The 15,335-nt window shown below is 57.3% G+C and overlaps 1 protein-coding gene across 8 annotated transcripts in view; it reads left to right on the forward strand.

Annotated features, from left to right (window-relative positions):
• Positions 1-414: 414 nt before the first annotated feature.
• The window catches only part of ATP2A3 (ATPase sarcoplasmic/endoplasmic reticulum Ca2+ transporting 3), a 34,318-nt gene continuing 19,397 nt past the window's right edge, over positions 415-15,335 (forward strand). For 4 of the 8 annotated variants that reach the window (XM_006079688.4, XM_025280831.3, XM_025280832.3 and 1 more), the window contains exons 1-7: positions 416-716; positions 10,606-10,623; positions 10,874-10,956; positions 12,713-12,817; positions 13,001-13,139; positions 13,400-13,480; positions 13,722-13,807. In XM_006079688.4, coding sequence (XP_006079750.2) covers positions 599-716; positions 10,606-10,623; positions 10,874-10,956; positions 12,713-12,817; positions 13,001-13,139; positions 13,400-13,480; positions 13,722-13,807 — 630 coding nt within the window. In that variant the 5' untranslated portion in view covers positions 416-598. Of the gene's footprint in view, positions 717-10,605; positions 10,624-10,873; positions 10,957-12,712; positions 12,818-12,877; positions 12,900-13,000; positions 13,140-13,399; positions 13,481-13,721; positions 13,808-15,335 lie in introns of those variants that run through there. The other 4 variants (XM_006079686.4, XR_006549615.2, XM_006079687.4 and 1 more) reach the window with 3 other exon arrangements.

The following is a 15,335-nucleotide window of genomic DNA, read 5'->3' on the forward strand; positions in this document are numbered from 1 at the left end:
AGGTTCCCTCTGGACCCACGGTCACACTTGGCAGAGTTCGAGCAAGGGGGTAGGAAACTCCTCTATGGACGTCTCCCATCTTGCAACCCCCCAGGACCCAAGAGGGCTCAAGAGAAAGCAGCTCAGAGACAGCTCAGCTCAGCAGCCCTCCCCAGTTCCCTGCCCTGTTCCCCACCCCCACCCCTTGGAGCTCTGTGGCCAGTGGCCGAGGCCCTTCCGGACCTCGAGCCCTCGGCTCCCCCAAGCTCTGCGCGTTCCGCGTGGGCGGCCTCAGTTCCCCCTTCTGCAGAATGGGCGGGTGGCCCAGCCTCCGCGCCCCGGGGCGCTGCGGGGGCGGGGCGGAGGGCTCCGAGGGCGGCCGGAAGGGGTGTGAGTGCGGGGGCGGGCCCCGCGCCGCCCCGCCCCGGGGAGGGCGCCCGGGGCGCAGCATCCTGGCGGGGGCCCGGGCCGCCGCCGCCACTGCCGTCGGGGAAGGTCCCAGCGCGGTCATGGCCTCGCGCGGCGCCCGTCGGGGTCCGAGTCCCCCACGTCCCGTGCAGTAGCCCCTCGGAGAGGCGGCCCCCACTGTGCCGACGGCGCAGACGTCCGGGCGGGCGGCATGGAGGAGGCGCACCTGCTCCCGGCCGCCGACGTGCTGCGCCGCTTCTCGGTGACAGCCGAGGGCGGCCTGAGCGCGGAGCAGGTGACTGGCGCGCGGGAGCGCTACGGCCCTAACGGTGAGAGCGCGCGCCAGGCGGGGGCAGCGGGGGCCTCGCGCGCCGCGGTCTCAGCCCTCCCCCCAACCCACCCCGGCAAGGTGGTCGCGGAGTGGTCCTCGCCCCTCCCAGCCATCGGCCCCCGCGGGCGGGCGGGCAGGAAGCGAGGGCTCCGGAAACCTCTGCAGACGCTTTGGGGGCTCCCGGCGAGGCCGCGCTGCACCTTCGCCGGAGAAGGAGGTGCGGGTTCCGGGTTCGGAGACCGGACGCCTGGCTCCCCCACCCCGATCTCCTCCCTCCGGGCCCAGGGACCGGTGCGGCCCTTCCGGGGTTCCCACCTCCATCCCGGTCGCGGTCCACTCCCGCAGGTCCTAGCCCACCCCCATCGCCGCTGCGCGCTGGATCCCCGCGCCGCTGCAGCCCGCCGGAGTCCGGCAGGTGCGCACACCGAGGTCAGCTGGAGGGGGACCAGCCGGAGACCCTGAGGTCCCGCCTCCCAGCTTACCCCGAGGGTCTCCCTCTAGGGCTCAATAAAACGCCCGGAAGGTGCAGCTTGTCAGCTGGGAGCTTCGGTGCCCCCACCCCCATCCCCAGGTCTTCCTCTTTCTGCCACCCCGGGCGGATGTGGCTGGTGGAGTCGGTGGTGGGGGCTTTGAACTGCTGAGGCGGGAGACCCACCTCCCTGCAGGGTGACAGGTTCAAGGCCTCGCACTGGGAGTTGCCTGGGGAGGCCTTTCCTTCCTGGGTGACCTGGAGCCACGCCTGTCCCATCTCTGGTCTCCGAGGCAGCCTTGGACGCTGTTGCTGTTTGGGAGGGAAAGGTGTCATCCTTTCTCCTGTTCAGTGGCGTGTGGGATTCTCCCCCGGCCCAGAGGCACTGGCCAGTGCCTGTACTGTCCAGATGTGGCCCTGGGAAGGTGGAAGAAGCAGAGGTCCACCCCACCAAGTCACTTCCAGTCAGGATTTTGCCCCCTTCGTCCACCCCTAGGGCTCGGAGTCCCTAGGGCTCTGGAGAGAAATGTCATCTCCATTCCCAGCATGCAGCCTGGACCCAGGTCCTTTCAGATCTTGGGGACTCACCCTGGCAGGGCTCCCCGCCAGCCAGAGGGGAGGTTCTCTGGCCCGTGTGTCTCACTGCCCAGGGCTGGCTTGAAAATTGCAAAGAGCTGTCAGAAAGGGAGCTTTGGGTTTTGTATTGGTTTATGACAACCACCTCTTATATAAATATTATCTTTCTGGAGCAGAAATCCTTTTTCAAAAAAATTAGCTGCTATATTTAGTTGAGCTGTGGGAGGAACTAGGGAGATAAATATTATTTAATATCCCCTATTAGTGACTTGGCAGGCAGGGTGTCCTTGCCGGAGGAGTTCAGGGCAAGGCGGGCCGGTCCCCCAGCTCATGGGTGGGGGTGGGGGTCAGGGCAGCAGAGCTGGGGTTCCACCGCCTCCTCTCTGTGGCCTCCCGCTTGGGAGTCCTCATTCCCAAAGGAAGCTAGAGCCCAGCCCTTCTCCAGAACCATACAGAGGTTGCTCTGCCTCACCGTGGCCAACACCCTCTCCTTTCTGGCCCCCATGTCTCCCTGAAGAGGGGAAGCTGACTGAGAACGAGGGAGCCTTTAGTTCTCCCCGATGCTGTCTGGTTTAGGTGAGAGGATTTTAGGGTGCCCTGGCTGGTGATGGATAGGATGTCGGTGCAGTGTGTAGGTCCAGAGAGGTGGATGTGTGTTTTGGGGAGGGCGGTAGGAAAAGCTGGGGAGTGGCTATTCCTGGGCTCCTCTGGTTCCTCTGTGCTTTGATGGTAGTAAAAATAAAAGCTAATACTCACTTGTTTACTATGTACCAGGCACTGGTCTTAGCACTTTTCATCTCTTGTCTTCTTTCCTTCCTAAAAACAACTGCTGTCATCCCCATTTTACAGAGGGGGTAACTGAGGCACCAGGAGGTTAGACAGCTTACCTAAGGTCACCCAGTAAATGGAGCTAATCCTGGGTGCCTGCCCCTCTCTGGGTCTCACTTTTCCTGTCTGTTCAAGGGGGTCACAGTTTCTGCAGACTCCGGGACCCTGGAGTAGGAGCCTGTGCTCGGAGCTGGGTCAGCTCGCTAGGAGCTAGTGGGACCTTCTGCTCGCCTTCTCCCTGCACCAACCACCCCACCCCTACCCCCGCCCCGGCTCCTCCGAGGGCTTTTTCCTCAGGAAGCATTCCAGGGCTCTGAAAGTCCTGAGCTGAGGAGAAGAGAGCCAGTTGCCCCTTCCTGCCTCAGGCTCTCCTCCCCGCCCAGCCCCGGCCTGAGGAGGAAGCCTGGGCGCCCCACACGGCCTATGGAGTAAGGCTGACAGGGTTTCAGGCCCTAGCTCTGCCCCTTCATAGCTGTGCAATCCTAGACCAACTGCTTTGCCTCTCTGTGCCTCTATTTGCTCATTGTCAGTGAGGCTATGATAGGACCCGTGCCACAAGAGTTATTGTGAGTGTTTGCGTACACCGAGCCCTCCCTTATTGTGGCGGGAGAGGAGCCTGGTGTGGCTCTGGGCCAGAAGCCGGTGGGGGCGGGGGAACACCCCAGGGACTAGTGTCCCCTCAACCCCAGGAGTCTCTGCACCTGCAAAGTCGTTAGTGCTAGAAACCACCAGGAAGTCATTTGCTTAAGTGCTAAAGTTCGCAAGTTCTGCCGCAGAGGAGGGGGCGGGGTCCTTCTCCCCGCCCTCTGAGCAGAGAGGTTGGGGGGGGGGGCGTCAGTCAGTGAGTGTGCCTGGAGTTGTCCCCCCATCTGTCTGCACCCCGGCATGTAGCCGTGCCCTCTGAGGCCCCGACAGGGCAGTAAGTGGGAGGCTCCTGGCCTCTTGTGAGCTTGGCTTTCTCGGCAGGTCCCAGAGGTGCCCAGGGCGGGGTGTGCGGGGGGATTTCTACAAACTTTCAACTGATTTTGTTTTGTTTGTTTTTGACCATGGCTTGTGGCATCTTAATTCCCTGACCAAGGATTGAACCCAGGCCCTGGGCAGTGAGAGTGTGGAGTCCTAACCACTGGACCGCCAGGGAATTCCCTCAACTTGTTTTTTGAGTAAAAATGGGCACACAGCACCACATGCAAAAAGCCCCTAAAGTGTAGGGTAAATGCTCCCTAGCCCTGTCCCCACGAACCCCTCCCGGCAGCCCTAGTGTCTCCTTCCCAAGATATCCTGCGCGCACACACCTCTGGATCTGTGATCGATGGTCTTTTTTACATGAAAGGGAGTGGATTTTGAGGGCCTTTTGCCCCTCTTCTCCTTGTGACAGTCACTCTTGTGGATGGTTCCACGTGGAGCATCCTTGGGCTTTCTAGTGGCTTTGCAGAGTTTCTTCACATGGCCATCCCAGCATTTCTTCCCTCTGGCTTCTCATGGATTTGGGGTTTGTGCGAAGCCTCTGTTATCACACACATAAGGCATATCCTTGTCCTCATGTCATTTCACACACTGAAAATCACCAAAGGACAGATTCCTAGAAGTGGAATTGCTGGGTCCAAGAAGCGTGTATTTTCAGTGCTGATAGCTGTTGCTCACCGTTCTTCATAAAGTTGCACCGGTTGGCCTGTTTCCCCACCGCCTCACCAACACAGTGCCTTATCAGATGCCAATCTGATAGGAGGTGGCCTCTCACAGTCTTCCTTTGCATTTTTCTGTTTGCAAATCCTATTGGGCATTTTATTGTATATATTTAGGAGCCTTTGGCTCTCCTTGTGTCCACGGATGGGCTGCCTATCACTCCTGCTGGATGTGAGCCTTGGCAGGAGACAGGACTGGGTTGGGCCATCACCTCCCCCCCCCAAAGCGCCTTTACCCCAGAGCCCAGGGACGTAGGGGTCAGGTGAAGTCCCAGGAGGTCTCTGCGGGGAATGGGCAGTGTTTCGGTTTAAGGGGCCTGGGGGAGGGGCTGTGACTGGGGCAGGCACCTGCCTTCCTGGGCCTCAGCCTGCCCATCTGTGCAGTGGGTACTGGAGCTCCAGGGCCGCCACGTGGGAGGGATGGTCTTGATTTAGATTCCCGCCGGTGATGACTTGGCTGTGACCTTATCTCCTGCCCTCAGCCGAGGCACCCGCTTCCTTGGCCCCGTTGTCTGTAGGGCGGAGACACAGCTCTGAGATCCCCTACAGGGGCTTCCCAGGTGTGAAGAGCCTTCAGGCTCACCCTAGTTCTCACACCTTTGTTGGGCAGCCTTGGCACCCCACCCCCCGCCCCTCTGCACCAGTCCTGCCCCTGTAGCACCCCAAGCCCGTGTACCAGCAGTTCTCTGAGGCATGGCCGGATCTGCCCACAGCACCGCGGGTACACAGTTGCCTTGCCAACACTTGGCCTCTGGGGCCTGGTCAGCCAGGTAGGACTGACCACTCCAGGTGGGGCCTGGAGACCAGGGACAGGCCAGGAGGGTGGGGTGGGGTCTGCCCAGCCTAGGCCTCTCCCTGACTTTGCAAATGAGAGTTTAATTGCTCTGCAAATTTACCTTTGAGGAAGACCTTGGTGAGCACTCGCCTCACCCGGCTGGAACCTGGCTGGAACCAACATTTAGAAGCCGAAATACCAGTTTCCAATGGCGGAAGGAGTCAAGGGGGGAATTAAGGGAGCAGGTGGTGAGTGGAGCCTGGGGGCAGTCTTGGCCTTGCACCTCCCTTCTCCTGGGCTCTGGGCTGTGGCCCCAGGGCTGAACCGTGGGGCAAGTGAATAAACAATTCTGTGAGGCTCTGGGTGGACCTAGGGATGACTCACCCCCTGCTCGCCCTAGAGGTACGCCGATGCTGGAGCAGGAGGACTCTTCCAGGAAGCCCTCCTGGAAGTTCTGATGAGATGGGGAGGTACCCTGCACAGAAGGGACTGTGAAAGCAAAATCTTGGAGCGGGGCAAAACCAGGGGCAACCGTGAGGCATCTTGCTTGGCGGGTGGAGGGAGGGCCAGCCACCTAAGATATGAGAGTGATTCTGGACAGGTGAGTCCAGGAAGGTCTTGAAGGTTGGTCTTTATCTTGTAGGCCCATGGAACGTCGGTGAGCAGGGTAGGGTCATTCATTCATTCCGTTTTATTGAGTGCCTGCTGTGTGCCAGGTGCTGTCCCAGGTGCTCGGGACACGGGAACTTCTGTTCACTGTTGTCATGGCTAAGGTCTACTGAACATTCACACACACTGTGCTTCATACATGTTACGCAGCCTCATGAGGTGGTTGCTTAATATATCCTTATTTTATCCTTATATCCTTTATCCTGGAAAATATTATCCTTATTTTCCAGATGGGGAAACTGAGGCACATCCAGGCTTAAAGTGACTTGCCCATGGTCACAGAACTACTGAGATAATAGGATTTGAATTCCAGTCCTTGGACCAGACTCTGTTCTGTCAGCTGCAGTTTCTCTGATCACATCCCAGGACCCTACAGGCCAGCTCCGCATCTGATATCTGTGGACAGGGGCTGATTCAGTCTGGCAACAGTTACCCAGAGCAGGGTTTGTTCAGGAGAGGCCACCGTATGAACGATTCAGGCAATACTGAGGGGAGTCATATGCCCCCGGATTGGCCCAGCGGGGGTCTGGGAGGGGCGGCACCTCTTGTTTCTGTCTTGGCCCGTGAGGCTTGGTGGATGGCATCAAGAGATGGGCGTTCTCCTTGGAAGGGCCAGCTGACGATGGCTCCCAGCCCAACAGTCAGGACATGGGAGATTATGGTCTTTTAGGTGATCTTGACTGGGGGAGCTCAGGGACCACTGCGGTGGGAAGGCAGGACAGTCTAGGAGTGAGTGCAAGAGGGCCAGAGCACGGGTTCGAGAGCCAAACTGCCTGAGCTCAAAACCCTTCCCTGCCACTTCCCAGCTGTGTGACCATGAACTAGGTAGGCACTCAACCTCTCTGCGCTTCTACTTGGTAAAATGGGAATAATAATCATATCCTCTTTGCTGGCTTGTTTGAGAATCACCAGAGAGTGGTGCACACGAGGAGGTGACTATCCTGCCTGCGGAGCACCTCCTCATGTGTTAGGCGCACAGCGTGCCACGGTTCATCTCCGCAGATGAAGTAGGCATGTGGCACACCGCTTGGTGTGAGTGCTCAGTCGCTCAGTCCTGTCCGATTCTTTGTGGCCCCGTGGACTGTAGCCCGCCAGACTCCTCTGTCCATGGAATTTTCCAGGCAGGAATACTGGAGTGAGATGCCATTTCCTTCTTTAGGGGATCTTCCCAACCCAGAGATCGAACCCACAGCTGTTGCCTCTCGGGCATTAGCAGGTGGATTCTTTACCACTAGCGCCACCTAGGAAGTTCTTTGGTATATGCTGCTGTTGCTGCTAAGTCGCTTCAGTCGTGTCCGACTCTGTGTGACCCCAGAGACGGCAGCCCAACAGGCTCCCCCGTCCCTGGGATTCTCCAGGCAAGGACATATAGTAGGTGCTTAATACGGAGAAGGCAATGGCACCCCACTCCAGTACTCTTGCCTGGAAAATCCCATGGACGGAGGAGCCTGGTAGGCTGCAGTCCATGGGGTCACTAGGAGTCGGACACGACTGAGCGACTTCACTTTCTCTTTTCACTTTCATGCATTGGAGAAGGAAATGGCAACCCACTCCAGTGTTCTTCCTGGAGAATCCCAGGGACAGGGGAGCCTGGTGGGCTGCCATCGCTGGGGTCGCACAGAGTCGGACATGACTGAAGTGACTTAGCAGCAGCAGCAGCAGGTGCTTAATAACTGTGACTCAGTAATGATAATAATGCTCATTCACATAGTAGCCCTGCAGGGTGGGGGTGGTACTCCATCTTCCAAATGAGGCCCAGGGCCCCCCAGAGAGCCAGCTGCTCAGGCAGGACTGGAAGCGCTTGCACTTCAGGAGCAGGGACGGGCCCTCCTGCATGGATGGGCGGGGCATCTGCAGTGACCTCATGGCTTACTGAGCCTGCCCTAGGAGCAGGGGGTGGGAGTGGAAGGGATGCCTTGCTCTACCCCGGTAGAGGCCAGGTCTGGGGAGAAGAGGGCATTGGTTAAGATTAGCCGGGTTATCCTGCATTACAACCCCCCAGTTTCAGTGGCTTGAAACAATTCAGGTCATCTCTTGCTCACACTGTACGTACACACCTCCGTGCAGCTCGGTGTCTTCTGACTCTGTGACTCAGGTTCACAAAGCAGATACCGTCACACAGGTCCTGGTTGCTATAGCAGAGGGTCAGAGAGCTCCAGACTGTGCTGTCCACTGGGGCAGCCGCTAGCCTTGTGTGGCTGTTTGAGTTTCAGTGAATTAAAATTAATTTAAAATATACCTATTGGGACTTTCCTGGCGGTCCAGTGTCATAAGACTCGGCTGCCAACACAGGGGGCCCAAGTTTGATCCCTCGTCAAGGAACTAGATTCCACATGCCACAGTGAAGATGGAAGATCCCACATGCTGCAGCCAAGACCTGGCACAGCCAAATAATTAAATATTTTAAAATAATAATAAATAAAATGTAGCTACTTAGTCGCACTAGCTACATTCCCAGTGCTCAATAGCTCCATGTGGTTGGTGGCTACCGTATCAGACAGCATGGCTATAGGGCTTTTCCATCACCGCAGGAAGTTCCACTGGACAGTGCCATTCTCCAACAGTTCTACATTCCAGCCCAAACTAACACACATCCTTCTTTTTGCAACTCGCACAGGAAGATAGGACGTACAGTCCTATTGTGTGTCCACAAGGTGGGGAGAATGAGAAGCCCCGGGGGAACAGCGTGATAATGACCACCAAGAGTGGACCTTGGATTGGGCTGTGAGTCAGCAGAAGGGGACAGTCAGGTGGAAGGGGAGAGGGAGGAGACCCGGTGAGACCGGCAGGTGGAGGGCAGTTTGCAGTGGGGACTGGAGCTGGTGGCTGCTTCGCAGGTGTCTCAGGTGATACAGTGTCTGTCTGCAATGCAGGAGACCCAGGTTCAATACCTGGCTCGGGAAGATCCCCTGGAGAAGGAAATGGCAACCCATTCCAGTACTCTTGCCTGGAAAATTCCATGGACAGAGGAGCCTGGTAGGCTATAGTCCATGGGGTTGCAAAGAGTTGGACATGACTGAGCAACTTCACTCACTAGAGCTGGTATGTTCTGGAACAGGTTTCCCAACCCCAGGCCTCGCCCCTATCCGGAAAAAATGCCCTGAGGAATATGGTGGCTTCAAGGCTACACGCCAGCAGAGGGAGGGGCTAGGTAGACAGAGGGAGGGATTCGGGTGAGACTTACAGATAAACTCTTCCTTAGGTCAGGAATCCTGAAGACACCTGCGGAGGTTGAGGGGTTGAGGAAACTCCTGGGTTTAGCATGGCAGAAGCAGGCTGACGTGTACTCCGAGGCTGGGGCATGGCTGAGATGACCTCTAAAAGACCCTGCTCCATTGGAGAATTGGCCCAGAAGCCAGGGCTGGCCCTCTCTCCTGCCTTTCCTGTTCACTTTAGCTAAATAGATCAGAAGGAAAAAGTCTGTTTGATTTTAATCTCAACTCAGGACACTGGAGATTACATTTTCCACGGAAAATGTCAGCTGTTGCCTAAAATAGGACTTTGGAGAAAAATGCTAGAAAGTGTATTTTTAGGTTATATGTTTTCCTCCTGGATTCCTGCAGCCCAGTGTGCTGCTCAGTACTCCCCATGGTACAGCTGCCAGGTGCAGACCCCAGACCTTCCAAACAGGTGGTCAGGGTAGGGGGCGCCCGTGGGAAAAAATGCCGGCTGGCGCTTGAGCTGAAAGCAGGTGGCGGAGGCAAGGACCCATGTCAGCGAGGAGGAGGGAGGAAGAGCGGCCTGGGGTGGGGCCTTGGGTTCTGCATTGCTAACAAGCTCCCTGGTGACCCCGATGCTGCTGGCCCAGGGATTGTCCTGGGAATAGCAAGGGAGAAAAGGAGACAAGGCTCAGTTAGGTTCAGTCTGAGAGAGCCCTCAGACAGCCTTGTGCAGGTCCTGAGATCGGCAGGAGGAAGAAGCCCTTCCAGGGCCCCTTTCCTCAGACCCATAAACACCCCTGCTTGCTGTGTGACCTTGTTCAAGCCACGCATCCACTCTGGACCTCAGTTCTTGCACCTGCAAGATGGGGTCAGCTTCCCCACCTACCTCCCCTTTAGGCTGTTGGGAAGATTCCCGGACTTAGCTACTGGGGCAGCCAGCTCTACCTGTAACATGGGTGCTTCAGGACCTGAAGGAGATGAAAGTGGAGCCTGTAAAGGCACAGCAGGTCCTTGTGGTGTTTGGAGACATGGTTCTTCAAAATATTCTGTGGGTCTGGGCCTCGGCAGGCTGACTGGGTCCTCTCTGAGCCTGCTGGAGCGGGGCGCTGGGAGGGACCAAGCTGACATTCAGCCTCCAGGAACTGAAGCCTGGGGCGCTGCCTGCTGAGGTCATGCCCAGGGAGCCCTGGGTAGGTTGGGCAGTGCTGCGGGCCTTGTCCCCTTGGTCCTGGAGAAGCAGGTGTGTCAGAGGTGGCCTGAGCCAGTTTTCTGTTTGAATGGGACATTGTGGTTAGGGGGACCCCATGGGTAGGGGGACATTGAATGGGACTGGGTGGGCATCTGAGAAAGGGCAGTGCAGGGAGCCCTGAGAACTACCAACTCTACCTTGATGTGACCTCAGGGTTCCCAACTCCAGGTCTCAGTTTCCCCTCTGTGCAGTGGAGGAGGAACTGGCCTGGAGGGTCTGGAGGGCCCTGGCTTGGTTTTTGTCCCAGGGTGAGTCAGGTCACAGCAGGCCATCCTCCACCAGAATCAGGTGGGGGAGGGATGTGAAAGTATCCGGGCACAAACCATGTGTTCTGTGACCTCAGAGACCTCGGGGGAATGTGTTCTGCCCATCGTGGGGGTTCTGGTGGGCACCGCAGGGAGGGGACTGCTCAGACTCTGCTCAGTAACCCGGTCATTTCTGTCTCCTCATGGCTCCTGTGGCTGCCTGGATCCTGCAGAACTCCCGACCGAGGAAGGTGAGGCTGGGGCCGGGGCGGCCTGCAAGGGCACCAGATGGCACCCCGGGCCAGCCACCGTCAGGCTGTGTCCTCCCCTCCCAGGCGGTGGGGCCTGGCTGAGCCCCCAGCGTTGCCCATCTGTGCCTCTCAGGGCCTCGGGTTCTCCTCCTTCAAATGGGAGGGAGGGACTGGGCCACCGCAGCTCCGCATGGACACGATCGGGCAGTCGGTCAGGAGCCCAGCCCTCATGTGGCGCTCCCGTTCCCAGGGAAGTCCCTGTGGGAGCTCGTGCTGGAACAGTTCGAGGACCTCCTGGTTCGAATCCTGCTGCTGGCTGCCCTGGTCTCTTTCGTAAGTAGCCCTTTCCCACGGCATCAGGCAGCCTGGGCCGGGGAGCAGGTTCAGGCAGTGCTCAGTGACCCAGGCTCTGAGCCACAGGGCTATCCTCTCAGCTGTGGGCATCCCCGGGCCCCTATCCACCCCCTTTGTTGTCAGTCGCTCAGTCGTGAGTCAGACACGCTCCGTCGTGTCTGACTCTTCGAGACCCCATGAACTGCAGCATGCCAGGCTTCACTATCCTTCAGTAATGTCTCCCAGTTTGCTCAAAGTCATGTCCATTGAGTTGGTGAGGCCATCCAACCGTCTCATCCTGTCACCCCGTTCTCCTCCAACCTTCAATCTTTCCCAGCATCAGGGTCTTTTCCAATGAGTTGGCTCTTCGCATCAAGTGGCCAAAATATTGGAGATTGTGAATAGTAGCTGAAGCTGCTCCAGTGAATAGTCAGGGTTGATTTCCTTTGGGATTGACTGGTTTAATGTCCTTGCAGTCCAAGGGACTCTCAAGAGTCTTCTCTAGCACCACAGTTTGAAAGCATCAATTCTTCGCCCAAACCCTTGCAGCCCCCACAGTGAACTCCCAGCTCTGTGTCCCCTCCAGCCCCTCTTCCAGCCTGGTTTTCAGAGTGAGCCTGCAAAAGCACCTCTGACCCCACGCCTCCCTGGCTTGGTGCAGGGTTTCTTAGCATCAGCACCGTTGGCTTCTTGGACCAGACAGTTCTCTGTGGCAGGGACCGTCCTGTGTGCTGTAGAGTGTTGAGCAGCATCCCTGGCCTCTGCCCACCAGATGCCATTAGCACCCCATGGTTGTGACAGTCAAGTCTACGGATGTTGCCGAATGTCCCTGGGGGGCGAATCCCCCGGGCTGAGAGCGCATGCAGTACCTTCCATGGCTCCTCAGAGAGACTTCAGACCTCAGCCTCCCGCAGCTGCCTCCTGGCTGCTGCTCCCGATTGCTGCCCACCATGTCCTCAGCCTAGACTCCTTCTGGACCCACAGGGCCATGGGCCCAGGGTGGAGCGGTGGGGAGCGGGGCATTGGTGGCTGAGCAGCAGAGACCCAAGGGTCATGCAGGGAATGGAGTCCAGAAGGTGGTTGTCACTCCTGCTCCCAGCCCTGCCCTCCAGCCGGCAGGGGCCCAGCCAGCTCAGTCTGACTATCCTGGCCTACTCACTCCTACAGCTAAGCCAAAAGGGTTCTGGTACCCCCTCCACAGAACAGATGGACACATGGAGGCCTGGAGAGGATGACAAGTACCCACTTGGGCCAGGAGGTGGGAACAGACTGGAACGAGGTCTCCCGCCTCCAGGCCTGGGCTCTGGCTGGTCCTCTGACCATGGTCCTCTGAGCAGAGGGCCATGAACCTGATATTGCAACAGGATCACCTGGGCGGCTTCAAACACAGACTGCTGGGGTCCACCCCAGTTTCTGACTCAGCAGGTCTGGGATGGACCCCAGGAATTTGCATTTCTAACAGGTTCCCAGGTGATGCTGCTGCTGGTCCGGGCCCCACACTTGGAGAACCACAGTCAAGCCAACAGTGGCCCCACGACCCTGAGAGTGGGTGGGGTGGGACGTGGGTTGTGGTGGTCACTACCTGGAGGGAGTAGTAACCAAGCCAAGGCCTTCTGAGAGCAGACCTCTCCAAATCCAGGGCTCCCCAGGGGTACTTCCTCCCAAACGGGAGTAGACAGACCCAGAGTACAGAGGAAATGGCAGGTAGACCCTGGCTTATGGCACAGCTGCCACTCACCAGCTCTGATCCCGACAGGTCCTGGCCTGGTTTGAGGAGGGCGAGGAGACCACGACAGCCTTCGTGGAGCCTCTGGTCATCATGCTGATCCTTGTGGCCAATGCGATCGTGGGCGTGTGGCAGGTGGGAGACTCGGGGGTGCGGCTGCATCCTGGGGTCTCCCAGCTGCTAGGTGTCACCTTCACCTGGTCCTGGAACCCTGCAGGTCCTTCTGCTTCCAGATCCATCCCAGGCCCCAAGGGGTGTCCTTCCAAGGGGGTGGCTTGCTAGGGCCAGCAGAGATAGATAGCCTTCCTGCCTCTGCAGGAACGCAACGCGGAGAGTGCCATCGAGGCCCTCAAGGAGTATGAGCCTGAGATGGGCAAGGTGATCCGCGCGGACCGAAAGGGTGTGCAACGCATCCTTGCTCGGGACATCGTCCCTGGAGACATCGTGGAAGTGGCAGGTGCTTCGGGGTATTCTCCTTGCATTATGAAATGCTAATGAGCCCACTCTTCTCTTTCTGACTGTACGTTGTAGAGGGGGGCTGTTGGATCCCTCTACAGCTCTTTAGCCAGAACCCCATTGGATGAATAAAGGGACTGTAAGCCAGGGGACAGCTCAGCCCTGCCTGCCAGCCCTGGCCTTGGCTTCTGGGAACCCTGCAGGCTTTCCTGGGAAGGGGTGCCCAGAGCCACACTCAGCCAAGCCGTTCTCCCTCCACAGTGGGAGACAAAGTGCCCGCCGACCTCCGTCTCATTGACATCAAGTCCACCACGCTGAGAGTGGACCAGTCCATCCTGACCGGTGAGGTCCAGAGGCCCGGGGATGGGAGGGTTTTACACGGGGCTTCTTGTTTCTTTTTTAAAATATGTATGTATTTGTCTACACTGGGTCTTAGTTGTGATTTTGATCTTTACTTGCGGCATGTGGGATCTGGTACCCCGACCAGGGACTGAACCAGGCACCCTGCAAAGGGGAGTGCGGAGTCTCAGTCGCTGGACCACCAGGGAAGTCCCAGGCTTCTCATTTCTGATTCTACATCCAGGTGAATCTGTGTCTGTGACCAAGCACACAGATGCCATCCCGGACCCCAGAGCTGTCAACCAGGACAAGAAGAACATGCTGTTTTCTGTAAGTGCCTTATAATAAAAATAACATTTAGATGAATCAGTTAGAGCCCTATGGGAAAGAACCTCACAATCATTGAGAATACGTGAAAATTTCTGGTAATAATAATAGTTATGTTTAGTGGAGGCTGTGTGCTTGGCCCTGTTCTAAGACCTTTACCTGTATGTATTTATTTTATGCTCGGATCGCCTTTGAAATAAGTATCCTTGTCTGCATTTTCCAGCAAGGAAACAGGCACCAAGAGGTTAAGTAAGTTTCCCACGGTCACGCAGCCAGTGAGCGGCAGAGCTGGGATGTGGACTCGGCCATCTGACCCCAGAGTTTTTCTCCTACCTGCTAGGCTTATCCTGCTTTAAGCTGGAGAGGGACAGAGCTTGTGTATAGTCACTCAACAGAATCCTGTAGAGAGAGGAGCATTGCCAGAATGGTAGAGAATGTCAGGAACCATTCGTTTCTCAGATAAGAAAACTGATCCCTAAGACAAGACACCAGGGAGAGTGTCTGCTCAGGGATAGTGATGGGGTTCAGCTCTGGGGGAAGGGATCAGCCCCTGTGGCCCCAGAGAGACCTAACCGGTGATGCTCATGGGCTGCCTAGTAACAGCCTGAAGCCGAGCACAGAGGCCACAACGAGGGGTAGAGCCAATTGGCAGTGGCCCTAGGTGCTAAGTTATAAAGTGTCCCCAGAAGTGAACAGAAAGGGAGAAAGTGATATTCACCTGCAGCTCTGCTTGAGGGGAGCGCCCATTCAAGGTGCCTGGAGGCCTCGGATAAGCTGCTTTGGGTGGGGAGGGGACCCCAAGGGGCACGCTCAGGCATCAGCAGCCGTCACAGGAAACTTTCTAAGGAGGGCGCTCTGGCTAACTGCCCGTCATTTCCTTGGCAGTGCATGCGTGTTTAGTCGCTCAGTCGTGTCCAACTCTTTGTGACCCCCTGGACTGTAGCCCGCCAGGCTCCTCTGTCCATGGGATTTCCCAGGCAAGAATACTGGAGAGGGGTGCGATTTCCTCTTCCAGGGGATCTTTCTCATCCAGGAGTCAAACCTGGGTCTTCTGATTGCAAGCAGATTCTTTACCACTGTGCCACCTGGGAAGCCCTTCCTTAGCAGAGGGGCCTGTACGTGGGGCAGGAGCTGCATGGCTCAGGGCAGAAGAGATACTGAAGCTGCCAGCACCCACCTCTCCAGCCTTGGCACAGGGCACCCATCTGAAGGGGATGAGTTATGAGCCTCCCCTTAACAGCTGTTTCTCTCGCCTCTGCTGGACCATTTTACAGGAGGACACGGAGGCTCATGCTGGCCAGCCCTTGCATCAGGGCTTGGGATCTTACTGGGGCCTTGGGAATGGATGTACTTAAGCTCAGATTTTCTCGATTCTTCAGTAAATACTGTTTAAAACTGTTTACCTGAGATCACAGCAGCACCCCGTGGGGCTGTTTTGCTTGTGTATGAACCTCATTTTAATGGGTTGGTGCTATGCTGTGCTGTCAACATCAGCTGTTGCTGCCTCTGTGCCAGACCCCATGCTGGCACT

Source organism: Bubalus bubalis, chromosome 3 (genome assembly GCF_019923935.1).
Source record: "Bubalus bubalis isolate 160015118507 breed Murrah chromosome 3, NDDB_SH_1, whole genome shotgun sequence".
NCBI classification, from domain to species: Eukaryota; Metazoa; Chordata; class Mammalia; order Artiodactyla; family Bovidae; genus Bubalus; species Bubalus bubalis.